The sequence below is a fragment of the Eriocheir sinensis genome, chromosome 68 (genome assembly GCF_024679095.1).
Source record: "Eriocheir sinensis breed Jianghai 21 chromosome 68, ASM2467909v1, whole genome shotgun sequence".
Taxonomy (NCBI): Eukaryota; Metazoa; Arthropoda; class Malacostraca; order Decapoda; family Varunidae; genus Eriocheir; species Eriocheir sinensis.
The window spans coordinates 7,053,410-7,081,265 of NC_066576.1; the positions used below are offsets into that span (position 1 = coordinate 7,053,410).

General features: G+C 42.7%; 2 protein-coding genes and 1 long non-coding RNA gene across 52 annotated transcripts in view; 2 read left to right on the plus strand and 1 right to left on the minus strand.

Moving 5' to 3' along the window:
• The window catches only part of LOC126988237 (protein yippee-like 2), a 170,073-nt gene that overhangs the window by 132,802 nt on the left and 9,415 nt on the right, over nt 1–27,856 (plus strand). Inside the window, exons 4-5 of the mRNA XM_050846283.1 lie at nt 2,539–2,622; nt 19,799–19,842. Of these exons, the coding sequence (XP_050702240.1) occupies nt 2,539–2,622; nt 19,799–19,842 (128 nt within the window). The remainder of the gene's footprint in view (nt 1–2,538; nt 2,623–19,798; nt 19,843–27,856) is intronic.
• On the minus strand, nt 1,141–25,497 carry LOC126988234 (uncharacterized). 50 transcript variants are annotated; one of them, XM_050846281.1, is made up of 7 exons: nt 25,009–25,325; nt 24,734–24,862; nt 24,622–24,677; nt 24,454–24,565; nt 24,288–24,399; nt 23,625–24,231; nt 1,141–1,624 (listed from the first exon to the last, which is right to left on the minus strand). In XM_050846281.1, the coding sequence occupies exons 1-6, from the start codon at nt 25,177–25,179 to the stop codon at nt 23,885–23,887; spliced, it is 927 nt and encodes a 308-aa protein (XP_050702238.1). In that variant the 5' UTR covers nt 25,180–25,325; the 3' UTR covers nt 1,141–1,624; nt 23,625–23,884. The 50 variants fall into 50 exon arrangements, 23 of the variants coding, with proteins under 23 accessions (XP_050702238.1, XP_050702227.1, XP_050702235.1 ...); XR_007741775.1 differs by lacking the exons at nt 24,622–24,677; nt 24,734–24,862; nt 25,009–25,325 and adding exons at nt 24,678–24,733; nt 24,863–25,008 and having other exon boundaries at nt 23,625–24,175; nt 24,454–24,621; XR_007741776.1 differs by lacking the exons at nt 24,622–24,677; nt 25,009–25,325 and adding an exon at nt 24,678–24,733 and having other exon boundaries at nt 23,625–24,175; nt 24,454–24,509; nt 24,807–24,930.
• LOC126988241 (uncharacterized) lies at nt 7,768–9,220 on the plus strand. Its single transcript, XR_007741797.1, has 3 exons — nt 7,768–8,273; nt 8,402–8,477; nt 8,865–9,220. It is a non-coding gene; the product is annotated as an uncharacterized LOC126988241 (long non-coding RNA).

The window sequence follows — 27,856 nt, forward strand, 5'->3', positions numbered from 1 at the left end:
ATTGTATTTGGATTAGTATTATAATTAGTGTTACGATCATTATTACTGCTGTCTAGGTTGTCATTATAATCCTTTCCCTGTCACAACCACTAAATGCTGTTGACCTGATTAATATATTAGATGCATGTTATTGTTATTGTTATTATTATTATTCTATGCCATTATCATCATCAAAACTATATAATCATCACCACCCACTCACCACTAATACCACCATCACCACTACCACCTACCATCCCCACCAACACTATTACCAAAACCACTACCAATCACCACTACCACCACTTTTACCACACACCACCACCACCACAACAACAACAACAACAATCATCACCACCATGACCACCTCCACTATATACCACCTAACACTACCACCACCACCCACAACCACAACCATCACCTCTATCACCATTACCCACACCACCACAACCCACCAAAACATTAACACATAAAAACACCACCACCACCACCACCACCACCACCACCACGGGCCAGGCAGCAGAGCGTTTGGGATGACGTTGTAGCATAAAGCTGTAGTGTTACCTTCAAAAAGCGTGCATTGGGAGCCACTCTATGCATGTACGCCTTGCCCCAGTGCTGCCCTCCGACACACCAGGGGGCGGGGGGGAGGGGGGGGGGGGGAGAAAGGGAAAGATGGAGAGGTGGAGAGAGGGAAAGATGGAGAGATGAAGAGAGGGAAGGATGGGGAGAGAGAGAGAGAGAGAGAGAGAGAGAGAGAGAGAGAGAGAGAGAGAGAGAGAGAGAGAGAGAGAGACTTGCCTTCCTCTCATCATTCATCATTCACAGTGCACAAATCATTTAGACTTGCTTATTTTTTGTTTATTTGTTTATTTATTGTTTGTTTATATGTAGGTCAGGGAAAACGATGTGATGTATTACTTTGGTTCATAGTAAAGTACAATGATGATAACAACAATAATAATAGCAATAACAATAATAACAATGATAATAATAATGAGTGTCTTTAATCCGTTCGCTGTGATTGGCACAGATTTGGCTTTCACTGGTAGCCTGGTAATATAGAGTCCCAGGTCTTTCTCTGTCTCTGTGGTGGATAGTGGAGTGTTTCCCATGTGGTATTGGTGTGCTGGATATCCCTTCACTGGTAGCCTGGTAACATATGCTCCCAGGTCTTTCTCTGCCTCTGTGGTGGATAGTGGAGTGTTTCCCATGTGGTATTGGTGTGCTGGATATCCCTTCACTGGTAGCCTGGTAACACATACTCCCAGGTCTTTCTCTGCCTCTGTGGTGGATAGTGGAGTGTTTCCCATGTGGTATTGGTGTGCTGGATATCCCTTCACTGGTAGCCTGGTAACACACTCCCAGGTCTTTCTATGCCTCTGTGGTGGATAGTGGAGTGTTTCCCATGTGGTATTGGTGTGCTGGATATCCCTTCACTGGTAGCCTGGTAACACATACTCCCAGGTCTTTCTCTGTCTCTGTGGTGGATAGTGGAGTGTTTCCCATGTGGTATTGGTGTGCTGGATATCCCTTCACTGGTAGCCTGGTAACATATAGTCCCAGGTCTTTCTCTGCCTCTGTGGTGGATAGTGGAGTGTTTCCCATGTGGTATTGGTGTGCTGGATATCCCTTCACTGGTAGCCTGGTAATATAGAGTCCCAGGTCTTTCTCTGTCTCTGTGGTGGATAGTGGAGTGTTTCCCATGTGGTATTGGTGTGCTGGATATCCCTTCACTGGTAGCCTGGTAATATAGAGTCCCAGGTCTTTCTCTGTCTCTGTGGTGGATAGTGGAGTGTTTCCCATGTGGTACTGGTGTGCTGGATTTCCCCTCCCCAGGTGCATGGCTTTACATTTCTCTTCATTGAATTGTAGCAGCCACTTTTTGTTCCATTCCTGTAGTCTTGTAGGAAAACCGCAGTTAAGGGGTAATTATTCCTACACTATATGAAGCTTAATGTGAAATACAGTGGGCGACATGTTGACAGGTGAAAGCAGGTGGCGATGATATATCACTCCGGTAAAGAGTAAATCCTAAAAATACTCCTGAATCCACACCTATGTATCGCTGGTTCTCGGAAACGTCTCGGCGTCTTCTGCGGTATAGCAAGGCGGTGTGTACGAGTTCCTGGAAGACTAAGATAAAGTTCAAATCGGTATTTTAAGACATTTGCGCCTCTCACATCATCCATTTCTAAAGGTCAAAGAAGGGGTCAATCGGGTTCTAATGAGCGTTTCTTTAGGTTCACGGTACAGAGGAAGCGTCAGACTACCACCAGGGTCATAAAACTACTCCTGGAAATGCCCCAAACTCCTACGGAAGCCTTGTCAAATAGGTGAACTTGGGTGACGAAATGTTTAAAAATTCGGCACTGATTTGACCCACTGCTGTAAATTCGGTTTTTAGATGTGTTCCGGCCCACTGAAGGCCCTCTGGTACTATATCAATATGCTTCAGAGGTGTGTGTGTGTGTGTGTGTGTGTGTGTGTGTGTGTGTGTGTGTGTGTGTGTGTGTGTTATCACCTGTGTACTAAAGTCACCTCCCTCCTCCCCCCTAGGCCTACCTGCCCTCCTGCCACAGAACGTACTCGTGCATCCACTGCCGGGCACACCTCGCCAACCACGACGAGCTCATATCTAAGGTATGTGCCCGCCTTATCACCCCCCATGTATATTTCACCTCAGAATTTCATCTAAACATAACACAAGCAATCACTTTAGAGAAACTACAGTGGCGCGGTGAAATACTCATATCTACGTGCCCGGCTCATCACCTGGCCCTGGAATGCAAGAGCCAGATTCAGTTATGGCTTTTCTGTACGGTCTCCCCCATAGAATTTCATCCAAACAACCCTCTCTCTCTCTCTCTCTCTCTCTCTCTCTCTCTCTCTCGCTCTCGCTCTCGCTCTCGCTCTATCTATCTATCTGTCTATCTCTACCTATCTATCTATCTACATCAATCGTTCTGTCTTCTCCTATCTCTATCTATTCTATCTATATTTTCTCTAACTTTATCTATGTCTCCTTATCTATCCTTTTCTTTGTCTACCTCATTCTTCTTTATCTATCTACCTCGTTTTTCTTCATCTACTCTATCTATCTATCTATCTATCCATCGCCGCCTCGCTTGCCTCATCAGGGTTGCCAGAAGCAGAAAGGGCCAACAAAATGCATATAATACCGTGGGTTCCTCCAGCGTTGCCAAATTATCGTACACACCGTATTTTCTGACTGATATCTATAGTAAAAACAAACAAAGGAACATCAATAAATAACAGCTTTAACACTAACTTTGATATTCTCATTATTTGTGTAGGTACGAGAGTTTGAGGCTTAAAAATGATGAATGCGATGTGGTGAGTACGATAATCTGGTTCCTCCTTGCCTCACCTCCCTGGGTAAGGCCACTCATGAATACGGGATAGGCTGTTTATTCATTTATATACGACGCTGACAAGATTACCATTATTCATGACATGCGAGTGTTTCCCGGTACATATTCTCTATACTGTTTGCATCAATCCGCTTGTACAATTTAAATACGAGTGTTTCCCGGGACATTTTTCTCTATATCTCTTTGCTACAATCTCCGCGGGTACATTTTAAATACGAGTGTTTCCCGGGACATTTTTCTCTATATCTCTTTGCTACATTCTCCGCTAGTACATTTTAAATACGAGTGTTTCCCGGCACATTTTTCTCTATATCTCTTTGCTGCATTCTCCACTAGTACATTTTACATACGAGCGTTTCCCGGTACATTTTATCTATACTGTTTGCTGCACTCCGCTGGTACATTTTAAATACGAGTGTTCCCCGGGACATTTTTCTCTATATCTCTTTGCTGCATTCTCCGCTAGTACATTTTAAATACCCCAGCACATTTTCTCTCTATGCACTCTTCATTGGTTCATTATAAGAAGCTGAATATCCTTTGAAATTAGTCGTTTTCTGCGTCTTTCATTTTGGTCCTGCATACTAAGTCGAGACGTATATTCACCATCTCTATACTAAAACAATAATATTTGGTCCCTGTCTCCGAAACTAACTATGGGGGTGTTCTGGAAAATATACTCATTGTCATTCCCATTCCCACAGAAAATTATCCCCTCCACCGCGAACCACTCCTTACCTGACCTATCCTAATCCAGCCTAATGTACCTGTTCAAGAGTGGACGTCACATATCACACTGTTGCCATATTCTCGTACTCAGAGCATAGTATTTTCCTGTTTCTGACGCGTAACTATTGCCAAGAAACATCAGGAGTTGACTATTTTATCGATGATTATAAGTGAATCTCCTTATTGGGGTCCACGACAGTTTTTGGGTCGGAATTTGATCGATACAAGAGGTTGAGTAAGACAATTTTTCAGCGTTGACATACCGATGGGGAGATTAGGGATTCGCTAGCGGTACCAAGTTACCAACACATGTGAGCGATGTAGCAATTCACACCCAACACCCACAGTCTTATACGCTGCCGAGTTGGGGACAAAACGAGGCTCAAGGGTTGGCTAAATGATATACTCGTACACTTCATGAGGCGTACAAGTATCCTTCTGAAATTAAGTCATATAGTAAAAAGCGAACGGTTTCCACGAACTTTTTTTATAATTATGTGTTAATTTAATGCTTCTTTTGCAATTAACAGCAGGAGCTGTAATTAAACCCTCCCTGAAGAAAACTTGTGTAATCTCTCAGTCTTCACTCACTGACGAGGAGGAACTTGCAGTATTACCAAAGTCTTTTCATGCAAACTCCGGAACGCTCGTTGAGGCGGCGAAACAAAATGTAGCAAGGAGCACAAAGTTGCCAAGGGCGAGAGTGAGGAAGTAGAGGTCAAAGGTCACGGGAAACAGCACGGAAGCGAATGGGTGAATGGGAGCGCGCGCATGGAAAATCTGGAATCTATAGGAATGGTTAAGTTAAAATCGAAAATGATGATATATAGCTCTGAACAAGGAGAGTATGAACAGTTAATCAGACGAAATGGTAACTACGAGATTATGTATTGAGGGGACGGAAGGAATGGGAATGGGCGGATGGAAAATCAGGAATCTACAGGAATGGTGAAGTTAAAATCGAAAATGATGATATATAGCTCTGAACAAGAATATGAACAGTTAATCAGACGAAATGGTAACTACGAGATTATGTATTGAGGAGACGGAAGGAATGGGAGTGCGCGCATGGAAAATCAGGAATCTATAGGAATGGTGAAGTTAAGATCGAAAATGATGATATATAGCTCTGAACAAGGAGAATATGAACAGTTAATCAGACGAAATGGTAACTACGAGATTTGAGTATTGAGGAGACGGAAGGAATGGGAGTGCGCGCATGGAAAATCAGGAATCTATGGGAATGGTTAAGTTAAGATCGAAAATGATGATATATAGCTCTGAACAGGAGAATATGAACAGTTAATCAGAGGGAATGGTGACTACGAGATTATGTATTGAGGAGACGGAAGGAATGGGAGCGCGCGCATGGAAAATCAGGAATCTATAGGAATGGTTAAGTTAAGATCGAAAATGATGATATATAGCTCTGAACAAGAGAATATGGACAGTTAATCAGACGAAATGGTAACCTGTATATAGCTGGAAAACTACAATACCATGATAGGTGACAGAACTAACTTGCTCCATTATACAAAAAAAAAGAAAAAACATCACCCGCTCTACCAGACTCAGGGCAGACCAGTGATTCCCACGAGACAGCCTTCGTACGCAATAGACCAGGAAAAACAAAGAAAAGGAAAAAAAACAAGACACCTAAAATCAAATGAGTGATAACGATAGTAAATAAATGAATGCACATAAGCTGGAATGAATGAAGGAACAGCTGACGCGCGCTTGAAGAACAGTTAAACGATGGTGAATAAATGAATGCACAGAATCTGGAATGAAGGAACAGCTGAAACGCGCTTGAAGAACAGTTAAACGATGGTGAATAAATGAATGCACAGAATCTGGAATGAATGAAGGAACAGCTGACGCGCGCTTGAAGAACAGTTAAACGATGGTAAATAAATGAATGCACAGAATCTGGAATGAATGAAGGAACAGCTGAAACGCGCTTGAAGAACAGTTAAACGATGGTGAATAAATGAATGCACAGAATCTGGAATGAAGTGGAATGAAGGAACAGCTGACGTGCGCTTGAAGAACAGTTAAACGATGGTAAATAAATGAATTGACAGAAGCTGGAATGAATGAAGGAACAGCTAAAACGCGCTTGAAGAACAGTTAACGAGAGGCCATTCATCGGGGGTATCAGCGCTAATTGGCTTCCACGGTGATTGTGATGACCGGTGGTAATTGGCGTCCAGTGCAGTCAGCGTTCATTGATGGCGGGGAAAATATACCTCGTGCCGAGTGATGAAAAAAAAAAATGGGGTGGATTTTATTTTATTTTTAATTTCATATATAGCGAAAAATCGTGCGTTCAATCGACACTTTCCTTCCTGTTAGGTCGATAAGTAATGAAGCCAATAGTTATTATTATTATTATTATTATTATTATTATTATTATTATTCGTCCTGAACGCGGCGCTGTCACTCTATCCGTTCAGCCACCGCCTCCCCTCTTGTTTGTTCCCACCCAAGGCGCCTCCCTGTACCAGTGACAGGTGGGCTGCGCTGGCTTCGTTAGGGCTACAGGTAACATCATTAGGGCTGACAGGTAACCCCCAATGCAGGTGACAGGTATCTCCCTCCTCCTCACCCCACCTCTCCTCTCTCCTTCGACCTCTACTCCACGTACACCTCACTCCACCTCCTCCTCCGCCTGCCTCCCCTTCCCCTCCTTCTCACCTGGCTCTCCACACCTGGCCCAATTGCGTGTCAGTATTGGGACAGGTGTGCTACTTAAGGGAAACAGGTGTGCCACGCTCTTGATGCGAGGTAGTTATTGATTATATTAGCGTTGTTTTTGTTGTGTTTGTTGGTATTGTTGTTGTTATTTTTTTCATCAGTATTGTTATCATTATTATTGTCATTATTGTTATTGATTTCACCGTGAATGGGTATCGAACAATTTTATTTATTTATTTATTATTATTATTACTATTATTATTATTATTATTTGTTGACCTTCTACTGCTTTCTTCTTCTTCTTCTTCTAAAACTACTACTACTACTACTACTACTACTACTACTACTACTACTACTACTACGATATTTTGTAAGCAAGCATATGGTTAAACGTTTAAAAATTGTTTATTACGTTCCTATGAAAAAAAAAACACTGCCTTGAAGATTTTTAATATACGTGATGAAAAACATAGTAATAACGTTGTTTTTGTTGTTGTTTTGAGTTGCATTGCCGAGTTAGAAAACATTCACAATATATCTTACACATGGTCAGGGTGGCTGGCAACGCTAATTTTATATATGAGTGGTGTTGGTGGTGGTGGTGATTGTGGTTTTGGTGGTTGTTGTGGTGGTGGTGGTGGCAAGGAGTAATTCGTGGTAAGAGAAGGCTGGGAGCACTCCATGAATTTATTGCATACGGTCCTGCGCTGGTATATAATGCTGACCTGATGTGTGTGTGTGTGTGTGTGTGTGTGTGTGTGTGTGTGTGTGTGTGTGTGTCAGGCCTGTCTCCCTATCACCCATATGAGGCACTGTCAACTTATCCGTGGTAGTCAACTTGGCCCTGGCGGTGTTACGGGTTTTGGTGGCACTGCGGAGGCCTCTGTGGCACTGGAAGGCTTAGGGATGTCTTTTTTTGGCATGGGAGGAGGGCTTACGGGGTGCGGGGGGGGGAGTGGGGGGGCATTCCAGGGGGCATAGACAAACTCATCGGACATACTCACCGATTGAATGCAAAGGAGGAGAAAAGGTCAGAGGTTAGCTTAGGTCAGGTCAAGTTAGGTTACGTTAGGTCAGGGCAGGGTTGGTGAAGTTAGGTTAGGTTGTTAGGTTTGGTTTGGTTAGTCGAGGTTAGGTTAGTGTGTAAGGTTAGGTAAGGAGGTGAGGTTACGTTAGATTAGGGCAGGGTTGGTGAAGTTAGGTTAGGTTGTTAGATAAGGTTAAGTTAGGTTTGGTGAGGTTAGGTTAGTCGAGGTAAGGTTAGGTAAGGTTAAGTTAGTCGAGGTGAGGTTACGTTAGATTAGGGCAGGGTTGGTGAAGTTAGGTTAGGTAGTATAGGTTAGGTTAGGTTGTTAGGTTTGGTTAGGTGAGGTTAGGTTAGTCGAGGTTAGGTTAGTTTGTAAGGTTAAGTTAGTCGAGGTGAGGTTACGTTAGATTAGGGCACGGTTGGTGAAATTAGGTTAGGTAGGTCAGGTTAGGTTGTTAGATTAGGTTAAGTTAGGTTAGGTTTGGTGAGGTGAGGTTAGGTTAGTCGAGGTAAGGTTAGGTAAGGTTAAGTTAGTCGAGGTGAGGTTACGTTAGATTAGGGTTGGTGAAGTTAGGTTAGGTTGTTAGATTAGGTTAAGTTAGGTTTGGTTTGGTGAGGTTAAGTTAGTCGAGGTTAGGTTAGTTTGTAAGGTTAGGTTACGTCAAGTTAGTTTTTGTTTTATTTCGACAACTTTTTGACCTTTGCATTTCAGCGGAAGCTCACCAGACAGAAACTCACCGATTAAATGCAAAGGAGAACAAAAAATCACCGAGGAAAGGTCAGCTTAGGTCAGGTTATTTTTTATTTCATCAGTGAGTATTTGTCCTTTGCATTTCGTCAGTGTGTTTATGTCCGGTGAAGTTATGTTCAATTAAATGCAAAGGGGGACAAAAACTCACCAAGGTCAGATTAGGTCAGGTTAGGTAAGGAGGTGAGGTTACGTTAGATTAGGGCAAGGTTGGTGAAGTTAGGTTAGGTTGTTAGATTAGGTTAAGTTAGGTTTGGTTTGGTGAGGTGAGGTTAGGTTAGTTTGCAAGGTTAGGTAAGGTTAAGTTAGTCGAGGTGAGGTTACGTTAGATTAGGGCACGGTTGGTGAAGTTAGGTTAGGTTGTTAGATTAGGTGAAGTTAGGTTTGGTGAGGTGAGGTTAGGTTAGTCGAGGTTAGGTTAGTTTGTAAGGTTAGGTTAGGTTAGGTTAGCTTTTGTTTAATTTCAGTGAACATTTGTCCTCCTTTGCATCTAATGTGTGAGGTTATTATGTCCGGTGAAGTTATGTTCGATGAAATGCTTAGGGGGACAAAAACACCAAGGTCAGATTAGATTAGGTTAGGTCAGGTTAGGTTAGGTTAGGTCAGGTTAGGTTAGGTCAGGTTAGGTTAGGTCAGGTCAGGTTAGGTTAGGTCAGGTTAGGTCAGGTTAGGTCAGGTCAGGTCAGATAAGGTCAGGTCAGGTCAGATTAGGTCAGGTTAGGTTAGGTTAGGTTAGGTTAGGTCAGGTCAGATTAGGTCAGGTCAGGTTAGGTTAGGTTAGGTCAGGTCAGATTAGGTTAGGTCAGGTCAGATTAGGTTAGGTCAGGTCAGATTAGGTTAGGTCAGGTCAGATTAGGTCAGGTCAGGTTACGTCAGGTTAGGTCAGGTCAGATTAGGTCAGGTCAGATTAGGTTAGGTCAGGTCAGGTTAGGTTAGGTTAGGTCAGGTTAGGTTAGGTTAGCACAGCCTTTATTTAATTTCGGCGAACATTTTGTCCTTTGCATTTAATCTGTGAGTTTATTACGTCCAGTGAGTTTTTGCCCGACACTCCATTCCAGGCCTTACAGTGGCGGAACCCGTGGCCCTTAAAGAGGATCTGCCGGGTGCCGCTCTCAAGAGGCAGTGGCATTCTCAAAGGCTCCTGCACGCTCAAGGGGCCCAGGGCGGCATTGGCACCCCCTCAGTAGGCCTATAGGAACATGAAAACCAGCGTTGCCAAATTGTCGTACTCTGAACATTGCATTTATTTTTAGGCTCTTAAGACTGCCGCAATCACACAGACAACGATAGAATATTAAAGGTAGCATTAAAACTGTTATTTATTGATGCTTTTCGTGTTTTTTTTTCTATGGTTGTCGGTCAGAAACTACGATAATGCAATGCGATGAGTACGATAATTTGGCAACGCTGATGAAGACCCCGGGGGCAGCTCCAGGGGTGTGAATGCATGTCATGGGGGTGGAGGACGGGGCCTCGCAAAGCTACTACGCAGTTCACTTCTTCCAGCCGCCCGTTTGGCCTTATCACAAGACACACGCCCACGCCCCCCTGACCCATATATGGAGGCGTGGGCGTGGGTGGTAGGCGTGTCATGCAGCCTATCATTCTTTTTTTCTCCATTATCCAGCATATTATCGTACTCCGAACACTGCATAATTATCGGTTTCTCGCCGCCCACGCCCTCCTGACCCACATATGGAGGCGTGGGCGTGGGTGGAAGGCGTGTCATGCAGCCTATCTTTCTTTTTTCCCCATTATCTTCAGCATATTATCGTACTCCCAACACTGCATGATTATCGTACTTTCAACACTGCATAATTATCGTACTTTCAACACTGCATAATTGTCGGTTTGCATGCCGCCCACGCCCCCCTGACCCACATATGGAGGCGTGGGCGTGGGTGGAAGGCAGTGGAAGGCGTGTCATGCAGCCTATCATTCCTCTCTACCATTATCATTCTTCTATTATCTTCAGCAAATTATCGTACTCACAACACTTGCACTTATATATCGGTTTCCAGACCCCCATAACTCCCATACCTACACTTATATCAATTTCCAACTTCAGATCTCGTTAAAATAGTTGATTATCGGTGGTTTTGGAGGATTAGTTACAAGTAAAAAAAAATGGAAAACATGCCATGCGCTGGGTACGATAATATAACAGTGCTGTCTCATGGCGCGGGGACTCAACGTTGCCAGATTGTCGTACTCATCCTCCCTTATATGCCATTTTCCGACCCAAAACTACCTCCTCGACCACAATAACTGCCTTCATCTAGAGTTATCGTTAAAATGGTTAATTACAGGTGTTTATTGGCTATAGCTATGGCTCAGAAACCGGTAAATACGAGGCTCTGAGTACGATAATCTGGCAACGATGCGCGGGGTAACGATCAGGCGCCTGGCAGAGGAGTGTCGAGCAACGTTGCCATAGTGACCAGCCGGGGGGGGGGAGGGGGGGGGTTGCAAGGTCACCAGCGTCGCTCTCTCACGTGTCCCTCATGAGTCTTAATTAACAACATTCCCCCAGTGCCCTCGTTCGAATCCCGGGGGTAGCGCGAAGGTGTGATTTTTGGGAGGACCACGGGGGAGGGGGGCGGGGGGCGGGGGGGGGGGAGACTGGGTGACCCCCCTGTGTGTGTGTGTGTGCGTGCGTGTGTGTGTGAGTTAAAGGTCAGCATTTGGACACTGCATTTATTTATTTTTTCTTTGTTCTTTCTCATGAACGTTAAATTTTCTTTCCCACGAGACTAAAAATTTTTGTCTCCATTGTCATCATCATCTACTACTACTACTACTTCTACTACTACTTCTACTAATGATAATAATTAAGAATATTACTACTTTTAAAAATGATACCTTCTCTCCTTCTACCTTCTCTCTCCTTCCCTTCCCTTTCTTTTTCTCTCCTTCCCTTCCCTTTCTTTTTCTCTCCTTCCCTTCCCTTTCTTTTTCTCTCCTTCCCTTCCCTTTCTTTTTCTCTCCTTCCCTTCCCTTTCTTTTTCTCTCCTTCCCTTCCCTTTCTTTTTCTCTCCTTCCCTTCCCTTTCTTTTTCTCTCCTTCCCTTCCCTTTCTTTTTCTCTCCTTCCCTTCCCTTTCTTTTTCTCTCCTTCCCTTCCCTTTCTTTTTCTCTCCTTCCCTTCCCTTTCTTTTTCTCTCCTTTTCCCCCTTCACTTTCCTCTCCCGTCATTCTCTTCCTTTTTCGTCCTTTCCTCCTTTCCTGTAATTTTCTTCCCTTCCCTTTCTACCCGCATACATACATACATACATGCATACTTATAATTCATACCGACGGAGTATAATTTTAATTCCCCGACATTTCTTTCCTTTGAGTTCTCGTCTGTTATCTCATTTACCTTCATTTACAAGCCAAGTACAAGCGTTAGGAGGAGGAACAGGTGGACAGGTGGAGAGGAGGGAGGGATATCTACCCATTTCCACTTGACTGTAACCCTTAATATTTCACTCTCTCAATACAAGCTCCTCGTCAACTGTTCTTCCGCCCACCTCAAGCATATATAAAACCATCTTAGAGGAGTATTTAGGGCCATGTAAGGGATGTCTAGGGTGCTTATTGGGAGCCTGAGAGAAGGGGAGGGGAAGGAAGGGTAGACGCTCATAGGAGATAGGCCATGTTGGAAGATAGATGGGTAGATATAGATAGATAGATGAGGAAGGGTAGCTCATAGGAGATAGGCCATGTTGGAAGATAGATGGGTAGATATAGATAGATAGATGAGGAAGGGTAGAAGCTCATAGGAGATAGGCCATGTTGGAAGATAGATGGGTAGATATAGATAGATAGATTGATCGGTAGATAGATAGATGAGAAGGAAGGGTAGAAGCTCATAGGAGATAGACCATGTTGGAAGATAGATGGGTAGATATAGATAGATAGATTGATAGGTAGATAGATGAATTGATAGATGGACAAATACAACGTGATATAGATAGATAGATAAAGTATAGATAAGTCCTTGAACTGTTGCCTCACTGTAAAAAAAATACAATCGCCCAATTCGTAATAGGATCCGATAGCACAAAAAAATTGGGTAGCTACTTTGCTTTAAGAGGATTGACAAACAGATAGATAGATAGGCAGATAGATAGAAATGCATTACCAGAGTTGATAAGAGACAAATGTAGATAGATTGCGATAGATAGACACACACACACACACACACACACACACACACACACACACAGAACATACGTAAGACAGCATGGGTATTGGAAAAGGAAGAAGAGAGAGAGAGAGAGAGAGAGAGAGAGAGAGAGAGAGAGAGTACGTATTTCCTTTTGCTAATTTGGTCATTTTGTGTGTCTGTGTGTGTGTGTGTGTGTGTGTGTGTGTAATCTTGTACATCTTTTAAATTTCTCTAGTTAATGAAGGGATGTGAACGTGTGGGTGTGAGTGGGTGTGAACGGGAAGGAAAAACAAAAACAAAACAGAAAAATAATTGGAAAAAAGAGAAAGATCGAAAAAGAGATAACTTAACGGTTTTCAGATCAGGCAGTAAGCGTGGGTTGAGGTTATGAGCCGGACAGGTGGTGGGTCGGTGATAAAATAAAATATGTATGATTAAAACCTAAATGATGTGGAAAAGAAATGGAGAAAATATCATTTGTACGCATTTTAAATCATGAGCTGCAGATGTTTAGACGAGGGCCTGGATGGTGTTTGGCCCCAGCCCGTCATGGCGCAGGCAAATGTTTATAGTGGCGCCATCTTCTCTTGGCTCATGCTGCCCCCCGGAACTCCTTGATTCACTTGACGGTTTCCTCTAGAGTCCGGGTTGATGGGTGGTCTTCAGGACAGCATGTGGGTAGTTTTAAGCCACTCGGCGGTGACTGAAAAACCCCAGGTGGTAGCGTGGGGATTCGAACCCGCGTCGTCCATCACGTGGTGAATGTGGGCCCAGCACGCTACCACTCAGCCACCGCCTACCCTGATAAGAAGGAAAAGATAAGAGAAAACAGACATTGGGTGTTTGGGAGGCTGTTAATGGAGCAAAACAGGAAAGGAATGGAAGGATAACTGATTGGGGAAAGAAAGGAAGAGAAAAAATCATTGATGGAGTTTTTTGGTCGTCAGTTTCAGTCAGCTGCAGATGCTAGGCGAGGCTGCTCATGAGGAGAAAAGATGAAAATAAATAGAAAGTTAATTGAATGAGAAGATGGAAGGAAAAACCGCATTTGCACCTCATGGATAGGCCTACACAATTTTCAGTTATTAGCATTGGGCATAGAGTATTATAGACCTATTGTTTGTTTGTTTGTTTTGCCCTTGAGCTGTTTCCTTTCCCGAAAAAAAAGGAAACTACACGAATGAAAGGAGATTTTAATTAGGGATAACCAAAGCAAACAAAAGCATTGGCACCCTATCAATAAATCCCTCTTAAAGAAAACAAAAACAAAAGAAGAAAACTACACAAATAAAGACTTGCATAGGAGATACTGAAAGGAATGAAGATGATTCCATATATAGTTTAATTTCCCTTTAAATTTAATTCTCTTTGGTATGTAGCTTGTATTGTTTTGAAGCCTAGTCCTGGTGTATAATTATATAAAGAGGAAGGTAAGGAGATAGAGATTATATGTATAGACAGATAGAGCTTTTTCAGGCTTTGGAAGTTGGTGGTGGTGGTGGTACTGGTGTATAATTATATAAAGAGGAAGGTAAAGAGATGGAGATTATATGTATAGATAGATAGAGCTTTTTCAGGCTTTGGAAGTTGGTGGTGGTGGTGGTACTGGTCACCCATTCACTGCGCCATATTCCTCTCATTAACCCGTGAATTAGTAGCGTTGGGTTGTTTCTGGTGGCATTTTGCGGGTGTGACAAACTTTGCTATTGGTGTTGTGTTGTTTTTGAGGTTGATAGTCCGTTGCAGTTTTGGGGTTGTTTGCTTTCTCCTCCTCCTCCTACAATCTCTTATCATCGGGGAGACAATCTTACTGCATGGATAAGAGATGGGCATACTGCTTAACTGGTGGTATGTTATCATGTTATTCTTCTTGAGGTTGGCAGTCCATTGCAATTTTGGGGCTGTTTGCTTTCTCCTCCTCCTCCTACAATCTCTTATCATCGGGGAGACAATCTTACTGCATGGATAAGAAATTGCCATACTGCTTGACTGGTAGGATGTTATCATGTTATGTTTGTTTGTTTGTTTCCTCCTCCAATCTTATACAGGAGACCCTATAATCTTGGTACTTGTATAAGAGATTGAATTATCTTAAAAAATTTAGGTTATGCACACTGGACAGGCTCCCCATTAGCTCTCATGAACTAAATTCCTTCCAAAGTTTGCACACGACACCGAAGCGAGTGGAAAGGCCTTTAAACTCGGTCGATTGCGTAGCCCTCCGAATAGACTGACCGGATCATTCAATGGTTGAGTGATTGACGCCCTTTAACCTAGACACGTGTTTGGTCATGCATCGTAACCATCAGGCGTGGGTTCAAGGACATTTTATCGTACTCTTCTCTAAGTACGATTCCACTTCGGTATCCAGAATCCAAGTATAAGTACAAGAAACGTATACATTAAGGTAGGCGGTGGCTGAGTGGTTGCGTGCTGGGCCCACATTCAGTTGATGGACGACGCGAGTTCGAATCCCCACGCTACCACCTCGGATTTTTCAGTACAAATAATAAGGATCTTTTAACATGATATTGTGTACTTAACCCCTTAACCGCGGATTTCCTACAAGAAGACCTCACCAAGCTACAGGAATGGAACAAAAAGTGGCTGCTACAATTCAATGAAGAAAAATGTAAAGTCCTGCACCTTGGGAGAGGATATCCAGCACACCAATACCACATGGGAAACACTCCACTATCCACCACAGAGACAGAGAAAGACCTGGGACTATATGTGACCAGGCTACCAGTGAAGGGATATCCAGCACACCAATACCACATGGGAAACACTCCACTATCCACCACAGAAGCAGAGAAAGACATGGGACTATATATTACCAGGCTACCAGTGAAGGGATATCCAGCACACCAATACCACATGGGAAACACTCCACTATCCACCACAGAAGCAGAGAAAGACCTGGGACTATATATTACCAGGCTACCAGTGAAGGGATATCCAGCACACCAATACCACATGGGAAACACTCCACTATCCACCACAGAGACAGAGAAAGACATGGGACTATATGTTACCAGGCTACCAGTGAAGGGATATCCAGCACACCAATACCACATGGGAAACACTCCACTATCCACCACAGAGACAGAGAAAGACCTGGGACTATATGTTACCAGGCTACCAGTGAAGGGATATCTAGCACACCAATACCACATGGGAAACACTCCACTATCCACCACAGAGGCAGAGAAAGACATGGGACTATATATTACCAGGCTACCAGTGAAGGGATATCCAGCACACCAATACCACATGGGAAACACTCCACTATCCACCACAGAGGCAGAGAAGGACCTGACTATATTACCAGGCTACCAGTGAAAGCTGAATCCGTTCCAATCGCACCAGACGGGTTAAGTACGAGTATAATACGAGTAGGCGTGCGTGGACCCAAGCCTGGTAACCATACTGCCTACATACATACATACATACATACATACATACATACATACAACATTCGCCTGAAGCCTCTAGGGTCGTATTTTAAAACATTTCGTCGCCCAAATTCACATATTTGACATGGCTTTCGTAGGAGCTGTAGGCCTTTCCAGGGGTAGTTTTATGACCCTGGTGGTAGTTTGACCCTTCTTCTGTGCCGTGAACCTTATAAAACTCTCATGAAAACCCGTTTGACCCCCTCTTTGACCTTTAGAAATAGTTGATGTGAGAAACGATGGTCTTAAAATACACCCTACAAGTGCGTGAGGTATCATATCTCTGGGACGTTATCAGTAATGAGGTATTTCCGTCATGTTTTTGTGTGTGTGTTCTTCCCTATTTATAGAACATGGTTAGGCTTGGGACTCACGGCTAATCTTGTCCGCCTTTTATCACTTGGGTCGATGAAGGGAAACCGTTTGTGTGTGTGTGTGTGTGTGTGTGTAGGAGGAATTACATAGAATTACATAGAAAATCAGACCACACAGACCCCATGCACTGGGCCTAGAACCGAGCCCTGAGGGACGCCATTAGTGACCGGCGCCCACTCTGAGTTAAATCCGTCAATCACCACTCTTTGTTGTCTGTTGCTCAACCAATTCGCGATCCTTTGTTGTACTTAACCGTCAATACCTTTCTGCTTAAATTTATAAAGTAACTTATGATGTGGGACTTATCAAACGCTTTCTGGAAATCGAGATAGACTATGTCCAATGAGAAGAGGCCGTTTTAAAAGCTCATTAAGTTTGATAGGCAGGATCTGTTGTTGCGGAAACCATGTTTTGAGTCCCCAATTAATGAGTGGCTTTCAATAGTTATGTCATCACCCACTCCTCATCATCACCATCACCACCATCATCATCTCAATCATATCAGCGGGCAAGGGATGAATATATGTATCATGCAGCAAGAGCAATATATATGAAAATGCATTGGTATAATTTGCATTTAACTCCAAAACAATAACAGTTAAAGTCTGAAATATTGGACTGACTGACTTAACCACTGCCGAGAGAGAGAGAGAGAGAGAGAGAGAGAGAGAGAGAGAGAGAGAGAGAGAGAGAGAATATAAGCAGTAAGTAAGCCATGAAATACACCAATACATAACTCTCCCAGCGCCGTATTTATGCAACAGACTTAAATCTCTTTGCTAGCCTATTATTATGACCCTCTATTTTTGATACAGTAAATAAAATAGAGAATGAAATGTGGCTATGATTGTTTTTTTTATCTTTATTTTTTCTTTCTATCCTATTCTATCCTATCTCTATTTTCTTCCTATCCTATCCTGTCTCTATTTTCTTCCTATCCTATCCTATCCTATCTCTATTTTCTTCCTATCCTATCCTATCTCTATTTTCTTCCTATCCTATCCTATCTCTATTTTCTTCCTATCCTATCCTATCTCTATTTTCTTCCTATCCTATCCTATCTTTTTTCTTCCTATCCTATCCTATCTCTATTTTCTTCCTTCCTATCCTATCTCTATTTTCTTCCTATCCTATCCTACTCTATTTTCTTCCTTCCTATCCTATCTCTATTTTCTTCCTATCCTATCTCTATTTTCTTCCTATCCTATCCTATCTCTATTTTCTTCCTATCCTATCCTATCTCTATTTTCTTCCTATCCTATCCTATCTCTATTTTCTTCCTTCCTATCCTATCTCTATTTTCTTCCTATCCTATCTCTATTTTCTTCCTATCCTATCCTGTCTCTATTTTCTTCCTATCCTATCCTATCTCTATTTTCTTCCTATCTTATCCTATCCTATCTTTTTTCTTCCTTCCTATCCTATCCTATCTATTTTCTTCCTTCCTATCCTATCTATTTTCTTCCTTCCTATCCTATCTCTATTTTCTTCCTATCCTATCTCTATTTTCTTCCTATCCTATCCTATCTCTATTTTCTTCCTATCCTATCCTATCTATTTTCTTCCTATCCTATCCTATCTCTATTTTCTTCCTATCCTATCCTATCTCTATTTTCTTCCTATCCTATCCTATCTCTATTTTCTTCCTATCCTATCCTATCTCTATTTTCTTCCTATCCTATCCCATCTCTATTTTCTTCCTATCCTATCCTATCTCTATTTTCTTCCTATTCTATCCTATCCTATCTCTATTTTCTTCCTTCCTATCCTATCTCTATTTTCTTCCTATCCTATCCTATCTCTATTTTCTTCCTATCCTATCCTATCTCTATTTTCTTCCTATCCTATCTCTATTTTCTTCCTTCCTATCCTATCTCTATTTTCTTCCTTCCTATCCTATCTCTATTTTCTTCCTATCCTATCTCTATTTTCTTCCTATCCTATCTCTATTTTCTTCCTTCCTATCCTATCTATTTTCTTCCTATCCAATCTATTTTCTTCCTTCCTATCCTATCTATTTTCTTCCTATCCTATCCTATCTCTTTTTCTTCCTATCCTATCCTATCTCTATTTTCTTCCTATCCTATCCTATCTCTATTTTCTTCCTATCCTATCCTATCTATTTTCTTCCTTCCTATCCTATCTCTATTTTCTTCCTTCCTATCCTATCTATTTTCTTCCTATCCTATCTCTATTTTCTTCCTTCCTATCCTATCTCTATTTTCTTCCTATCCTATCCTATCTCTATTTTCTTCCTATCCTATCCTATCTCTATTTTCTTCCTTCCTATCCTATCTCTATTTTCTTCCTATCCTATCCTATCTCTATTTTCTTCCTATCCTATCCTATCTCTATTTTCTTCCTTCCTATCCTGTCCTATCTATTTTCTTCCTATCCTATCCTATCTCTATTTTCTTCCTATCCTATCTCTATTTTCTTCCTATCCTATCCTATCTCTATTTTCTTCCTATCCTATCCTATCTCTATTTTCTTCCTATCCTATCTCTATTTTCTTTCTTCCTATCCTATCTCTTTTCTTCCTATCCTATCCTATCCTATCCTATCTCTATTTTCTTCCTATCCTATCCTATCCTATCCTATCTCTATTTTCTTCCTATCCTATCCTATCTATTTTCTTCCTTCCTATCCTATCCTATCTTCTTCTGTGTCTCCTTCATTTAATCCTCGTTTCTCTCCCCTCTTGTTTTCTCTTCACTTGTTCAGCTTCATTATTACAGACTTCTTTTCATACATATCAGTTTCTCAATTTTTTATTTCCTATTTTTTTTCCCCCGATACGAATCTTCATTTGAAAGGCGCGAGAAAAAGAGGCAAACTAACTTTCCTTTGCATTTTCCATCATCATCACCATCATCATTTATGTGCATTTTTATTTATTTATTTTATTTATTTATTTATTTATTTTTTTTACGTCTATGCCTATCGTGCTGGTAGGCTTGCTTGAGAGGCCTGGATGGTATTTGGCCCCAGCCCATCATGGCACAGGCAAGTGTTTATAGTGGTGCCATCATCTCTTTACTGTTTAGAACTTAATTTACTCGCCCACATTCTCCCTGTATGACCTTGTTCTAACCCCCCTCCCTCCCTGTATGACCTTGTTCTAACCCCCCTCCCTCCCTGTATGACCTTGTTCTAACCCCCCTCCCTCCCTGTATGACCTTGCTTTACCCCCTCCCTCCCAGCTGGGCAGAGATTAATTGATGTCTCTTTCTCTATTGCAGTCTTTTCAAGGCAGCCAAGGGCGGGCCTACCTCTTCAACTCTGTGTGAGTATTGGCCTTGGCTCCCGTCCACCTCCCACTCCTAATGTGCCTGGGTGTTGCTGTGATGCCCTGCTTGAGGGATTACCAAGCTTTATTAAGGGATTGGATGACTTCATGCTCGGTTAAGAGAGCTGAAGATTAACATTTGTTTTTTGTTGTCTCATTCAGTTAGTCCCCAAAATTGGATAGGTATAGGGAAACTTAACCCAGTAGCAGCGGGGATCATGTTTCTTAATGGTCCCTCTAAGCGAGAAAAATGAGAAAAAAATCATCACTCACTCAAACCATTTCATAATATATATCAAAGCATTTGTGATCAGTTTCTGCATCATCTATTTTGAGGGGTTATATCATGGCAGAAATTTGGCCCGTCGCTGCTACACGGTAAAGCCTCAAATTTGGCCCGTCGCTGCTACACGGTAAAGCCACAAATTTGGCCCGTCGCTGCTTCACGGTAAAGCCACAAATTTGGCCCATCACTGCTACACGGTAAAGCCACAAATTTGGCCCGTCGCTGCTACACGGTAAAGCCACAAATTTGGCCCGTCGCTGCTACACAGTAAAGCCACAAATTTGGCCTGTCACTGCTTCACGGTAAAGCCACAAATTTGGCCTGTCGCTGCTACACGGTAAAGCCACAAATTTGGCCCGTCACTGCTACACGGTAAAGCCACAAATTTGGCCCATCGCTGCTACACGGTAAAGACACAAAATTGGCCCTTCAATTCTACACGGTAAAGCCACAAATTTGGCCCATCGCTGCTACGGTAAAGCCACAAATTTGGCCCGTCGCTGCTACACGGTAAAGCCACAAATTTGGCCCGTCGCTGCTACACAGTAAAGCCACAAATTTGGCCCGTCACTGCTACATGGTAAAGCCACAAATTTGGCCCATCGCTGCTACACGGTAAAGCCACAAATTTGGCCCATCACTGCTACACGGTAAAGCCACAAATTTGGCCCATCGCTGCTACTGAGTTAATTAACCTGAATTATTTATCAGTTCATTGGCGGTTAATGGGAAACAATGAATTCCTTATTTTAATGTAGGCTTAACTTAGCTTGGATTATACAAAATATGTGAATGAGCAGCCTTGCGCTACACAGATTCGCCCCTCAGCTGAACACATTATTGGAACACATGTATTGCAAAGTGATCCGGCCTACCCTGTTCACTCTGCATTACACATTTCAGAATTTTCAAAAACGTATTTAGACATCCCGTGGCGAGACATCGAGCTTATGCTTTCGACACTCAGTCACATACTCACATATACATGATGATATATATATATAACATGCAATACAGCTTTTGATTGCAGGTATATATGACTCAGTTACTATGTGGAGGGTACAAACTTAATATTTAATACTTCTATGGGAAAAAGTGACTGGCCCACATCGATTTAAACAACATGAATCTGGCAAAACACAAGACCGCAACAAACAACAAGCAAGGTGAGTAAATGCATGTCTTACTTTTTTTCTTATATATTTATACGTACTGGGAACAAGGAGAGTATATTTAGCACCTAGAAACGGTATTTTGGTAGTTTAGCTCCACACACAAGAATTTCACCTCCAAATACTTAGAGTGAAACCAAATTGTTGAGTCCGTTTTGGCGTAGAATAATTGGTCTTCTTCCTCGGCATATGAATAACCGAGATTAACAACTCATTGGGTACATTTTTTCGTAAACATTTATACTAACTGCATTATTATGGCCGTAGTGTTTACTGTGCGATAGTTATGTAAGTATGTTTATTTGCGTATCGGGGCTATTCTAAAAGGTAGATATTTAGAGTAGATACGCATCGCAAATAGGTACAGCTCACATAGTTAACACTGTGGTCATACTGATGTGGAGGTATTGTAATTATTAACCACATTTTTTATTATATGTTAGTTAGTGAAGGTAATTTATTGAGAACTTAGATGTTTATATTTTTAAGTTAATTAATTTTGTGTTTCACCAACTAAGGTCCATCATTTGCAGTAATTTTCTCATTATCTGTACAATCTCATAGTCAGGTCTATACCGGGACAAAAAAGTTCTGTACCTTCATCGTGGACCTCAATGTTCTATATTATATTATTGTACTTTTATTTTTTCTTTAATTTTTCAGGTGTCCCAGAGCCTCCAGGTGTTGATAACTGAGATACCTAGCAACAGACAACCACCAGCTCGCCATATCAGACTGCTACGATGTTTCCCAAGCTTTAGTGTGCAGCTGCGTCTAACATGTATCGAGGGCGCTTGCCAGGACGACCCACTCTGTTAGCAAGATGCCTGGCAATGATGAAACGCCGTGGGTGGTGGAGAGCTTCATGGCACTAGCTGGGATGCCTGGTGTGATGGGCTGTATTGACTGTACCCATATAGCTGTAAGAAGACCCTGGAGATCAGTCTGAACCTCTTACGAACAGGAAAGGAATATTATCTCTAAACGTGCAGGCTGTTTGTGGACCGAGACTACAGTTTTTTAATGTTGTTGGTATAGTCTTCCAGATATGTCGAGGCCGGTCTGCGTAGACTCGCGTGGGTCCTCTCCTTCCATCTGCTCCGCCACACAGTCCCAAGACCTATTTTCTCCTCTCGTATGTCACCTGTAGCTTACATATGAGAGGAGGAGATAGGCGGTGGGACTGTGTGGCAGAGCAGAGGGGAGGAAAGGACACACGGGAGCCTACGCCAGACTGGCCTCGATGTATTTGTAAGACTATAGGTGGCCAGGAAGCACACATGACGCCACTATCTTCAACAACCGTCGTCTGTGTGTTGCAGTGGAAGACGGGGTTCACAGAGGTCGTCTTCGAGGTGACGCCGGATATCCTTGCACGAGGTTACTGTCAACACCCGTCTCAAATCCTCCGTCACGTCAAGAAATGCACTGCAACCGATCCCATGTCACCTCACAGAATTGCATTGAGAGAGTCTTTGGAGTTCTCAAAAAAAAAGTTTGGCGCCTTAGGCAAGCAAACGCAAACAGACCTTGAAAATACCAAACCATCATCATCATCATCATCATTTAACGTCCATTTACTCCCTTGGGGTTGGACGGGATATCAGCCTCCTCCACTGTTGTCGGTCCATAGCCATTTCTTCTGTGATGTTCGGCCTTCTCATATCTACCGAAGCCCTCATTATTACTGCAGCTAGTCTCCATAATTTGGCACTGAGATGAAGAGTTCCAATTCCAAACAAGGTCTTACAACTGCTGTTAAACGATGAACAGAATGCCATGGATCGTGATGGAAGGTTACCGGGTAATGTTGAAAGGAGCCAAGAGAAGATGGCGCCACTATAAACACTTGCCTGTGCCATGATGGGCTGGGGCCGAACACCATCCAGGCCCCTCAAGTGTATGTTCCTAACCTAAACTTGAGTACTTATAAGAATGCATGGTAATAATATGAAATAAAATCATTTAATAGAATTTATTGAGTTTTCCAATTATCCAAGTATTTATGTTTTATTAGGAAATCCCTTTTTTCAACTCGTCCGCTGCGGTTCGCACGGATTTGGCTTTCACTGGTAACCTGGTAACATATAGTCCCAGGTCTTTCTCTGCCTCTGTGGTGGATAGTGGCGTGTTTCCCATGTAGTATTGGTGTGCTGGATATCCCTTCACTAGTAGCCTGGTAACATATAGTCCCAGGTCTTTCTCTGCCTCTGTGGTGGATAGTGGAGTGTTTCCCATGTGGTATTGGTGTGCTGGATATCCCTTCACTGGTAACCTGGTAAATGTGGTATTGGTGTGCTGGATATCCCTTCACTGGTAACCTGGTAACATATAGTCCCAGGTCTTTCTCTGCCTCTGTGGTGGATAGTGGAGTGTTTCCCATGTGGTATTGGTGTGCTGGATATCCCCTCCCAAGATGCAGGACTTTAAATTTCTCTCCATTAAATTGTACCAGCCAGTTTTTGTTCCATTCCCGTAGCTGGGCAATGTCACCTCGTAGGAAATCCACAATCAAGGAGTTAATCTTCAATTCTATTTCCTTTATTTCTCTGAGCTTCAAATGTGCTTTATGAGAGTGTTGCTAAGCACTGACAGGGCTGATGGAGTGCAGAAACAAGACATGAAGAGTGAGTGGTGTGTAGCCTTGGCATGTAGGTCTTATGTTGGCAGTGAAAAGGTGTAGCTGAAGGGGGATCGATCTTGCCTGACTCAAGGGTAGCATTATCTGACAGGGCTGATGGTGTGCAGAAAACATGACATGAAATAAGAGAAATAAGGATGTTAAATAAAAAAAAGAGATAGAAGAGACCTTAAGTTTGCATACAGGACCGATGTGGCAAAGATGAATGAAGATGTGAAACTGTATAGCGACCTTTTCCTGAGTGTTGTGTGGCAAAGATGAATGAAATTGTAAAACTGTATAGTGACCTTTTCCTGAGTGCTGTGTGACAAAGATGAATAAAATTGTAAAACTGTATAGCGACCTTTTCCTGAGTGCTGTGTGGCAAAGATGAATGAAATTGTAAAACTGTATAGCGACCTTTTCCTGAGTGTTGTGTGGCAAAGACGAATGAAATTGTAAAACTGTATAGTGACCTTTTCCTGAGTGTTGTGTGGCAAAGACGAATGAAATTTTAAAACTATAGTGACCTTTTCCTGAGTGCTGTGTGGCAAAGACGAATGAAATTTTAAAACTGAATAGTGACCTTTTCCTGAGTGTTGTGTGGCAAAGACGAATGAAATTGTAAAACTGTATAGCGACCTTTTCCTGAGTGCTGTGTGGTAAAGACGAATGAAATTTTAAAACTGAATAGTGACCTTTTCCTGAGTGTTGTGTGGCAAAGATGAATGAAGATGTAAAACTGTATAGCGACCTTTTCCTGAGTGTTGTGTGGCAAAGACGAATGAAATTTTAAAACTGTATAGTGACCTTTTCCTGAGTGTTGTGTGCTTGGAGGGAGGATGTGACAAAGACAAATGAAGATGTAAAACTGTATAGTGACCTTTTCCTGAGTGCTGTGTGGCAAAGACGAATGAAATTGTAAAACTGTATAGTGACCTTTTCCTGAGTGTTGTGTGCTTGGAGGGAGGATGTGACAAAGATGAATGAAATTTTAAAACTGTATAGTGACCTTTTCCTGAGTGCTGTGTGCTTGGAGGGAGGATGTGACAAAGATGAATGAAATTTTAAAACTGTATAGCGACCTTTTCCTGAGTGTTGTGTGGCAAAGACGAATGAAATGTAAAGATTTTTTGACATTTTTCCAAGTGTGTTAACGCTACCCTAGAATAGTAGCGATGTCCGGGATTCTGAATTTGAGCTTTGCGTTGTGGATTAGATGCTCCAAGACCCACGGCGCTCGGCTGCCATGGCATTTCAGTTTGTACTCTGTCCTTTGTGTGTGAGGCAACGGTGCCAGATTGTCCTACTCAGCTGCTTATATTTCCTGACTTCCTAAGGATTAAGAAAGAAAAAAAACTAATTTGTGGCTTTACGGTGTAGCAGCGATGGGCCAAATTTGTGGCTTTACCGTGTAGCATCGATGGGCCAAATTTGTGGCTTTACCGTGTAGCAGCGACAGGTCAAATTTGTGGCTTTACCGTGTAGCAGCGACGGGTCAAATTTGTGGCTTTACTGTGTAGCAGCGACGGGTCAAATTTGTGGCTTTACCGTGTAGCAGCGACAGGTCAAATTTGTGGCTTTACCGTGTAGCAGCGACGGGTCAAATTTGTGGCTTTACCGTGTAGCAGCGACGGGTCAAATTTGTGGCTTTACCGTGTAGCAGCGACGGGTCAAATTTGTGGCTTTACCGTGTAGCAGCGACGGGTCAAATTTGTGCCATGATATAAACCCCCAAAAATAGATGATGCATAAACTGATCACAAATGCTTTGATATATATTATGAAATGGTTTGTGTGAGGGGTGATTTTTTCTCATTTTTCTCGCTTAGAAGGACCATTAAGAAACATGATCCCCACTGCTACCGGGTTAAAAAAAAAAAGACTTACAAGACAAGGCAAATACCAGAAGCCATGTGATTGTGACGGAGCAAAACAAGACATATAAACGTAACTTCTGTAAAATGCCGTCTATTAAGGGGAAATACGATCTGAACGAAAGTTGTGGTTTACGGAAAGTGATGCTTCTGCTGGACAGTGACGTCGATGATCTGCAACAGGAAAGTGAAAAGGAGAGTGACGAAAGTGTGCGCGATGACGGTGTTGACGAGAGAGTCAGCGATGATCAAAGTGACCTTGAAATGCCGTACGTCTCACCACGGCGTCACATGACCACACAGTTGCGACGCCGAGACACAACGATCCAATCAACAATCACGTTTGTCACCATCCGTCCCGATCACCAGGCGGCCCCACTAGTGCTTCCACACCTAACAAGTATCTACCTCCCAGCATATACCCACCTGTCCCAGTATCGTCCATCCACCCTCCTGACCCCAGTGAACCCCAACCTGGCCCCACACACCAATATCAGCACTCTCTACTATGCATCAGACAGGAAAAGAAAGGAAGGAGCGAAGGGGAAGTTCTCGCATTGTTTGAGCTGCCTACATAGACGGCAAGCTACCCGCGCCACACCAAGATATCGCTGAGAGAGAGAGAGAGAGAGAGAGAGAGAGAGAGAGAGAGAGAGAGAGAGAGAGAGATGCCCTAGATATCGATGATCTTAACACTACAGGTCCAACAGGCATTGCTAACGAGAATGGGGAGGGAACAATATTATTATTTTTTTTATTATTTTTGCACGGTATAAAATCTAGGGAGGCTGAAGGATATCGGGACACATCTGGACTTCATGTGCGGCAAAAGTCACTTCCATCAGACAACATTGTGGCTGACGGTGGTGGAAAGATTACAAGAACGTAGAATTTTTTATCATTTTTGCGCATTATCTATTTATTCTTGTTTTTTATAATGTTGTTGTAGGTTAATACATTTAGTTCATAGTTCATAGAGTTCAGAATAACATCAAATTCAAGTGAAAATTTTGAAATAAACTTTATACCATTCCTATATGTATGTTTCTACCCCCAAAGTTTGTCTGGGATTCCGGACATCGCTACTAGGCACTGGGGCTGACATCGCTGCTATTCCAGGGTTAAGCAGGGTGGTTCTTTCAAGGATGAATGAATATGTAAAACTGGATTGAGATTTTCCTGAGTGTGTTAACCCAGTAGCAGCGACGGGCCAAATTTGTGGCTTTACCATGTAGCAGTGACGGGCCAAATTTGTGGCTTTACCATGTAGCAGTGATGGGCCAAATTTGTGGCTTTACCATGTAGCAGTGAAGGGCCAAATTTGTGGCTTTACCATGTAGCAGTGATGGGCCAAATTTGTGGCTTTACCATGTAGCAGTGACAGGCCAAATTTGTGGCTTTACCATGTAGCAGCGAAGGGCCAAATTTGTGGCTTTACCATGTAGCAGTGAAGGGCCAAATTTGTGGCTTTACCATGTAGCAGCGACGGGCCAAATTTGTGGCTTTACCATGTAGCAGCGAAGGGCCAAATTTGTGGCTTTACCATGTAGCAGTGATGGGCCAAATTTGTGGCTTTACCATGTAGCAGTGACGGGCCAAATTTGTGGCTTTACCATGTAGCAGTGAAGGGCCAAATTTGTGGCTTTACCATGTAGCAGTGAAGGGCCAAATTTGTGGCTTTACCATGTAGCAGCGACGGGCCAAATTTGTGGCTTTACCATGTAGCAGTGACGGGCCAAATTTGTGGCTTTACTATGTAGCAGTGAAGGGCCAAATTTGTGGCTTTACCATGTAGCAGCGATGGGCCAAATTTGTGGCTTTACCATGTAGCAGTGATGGGCCAAATTTGTGGCTTTACCGTGTAGCAGTGACGGGCCAAATTTATGCCATGATATAGACCCCCCCAAAAAAAATAGATGATGCATAAACTGATCACAAATGCCTTGATGTATATTATGAAATGGTTTGCGTGAGTGATGATTTTTTCTCATTTTTCTCGCTTGGAGGGACCATTAAGAAACATGATCCCCGCTGCTACCGGGTTAAGCAGGGCGGT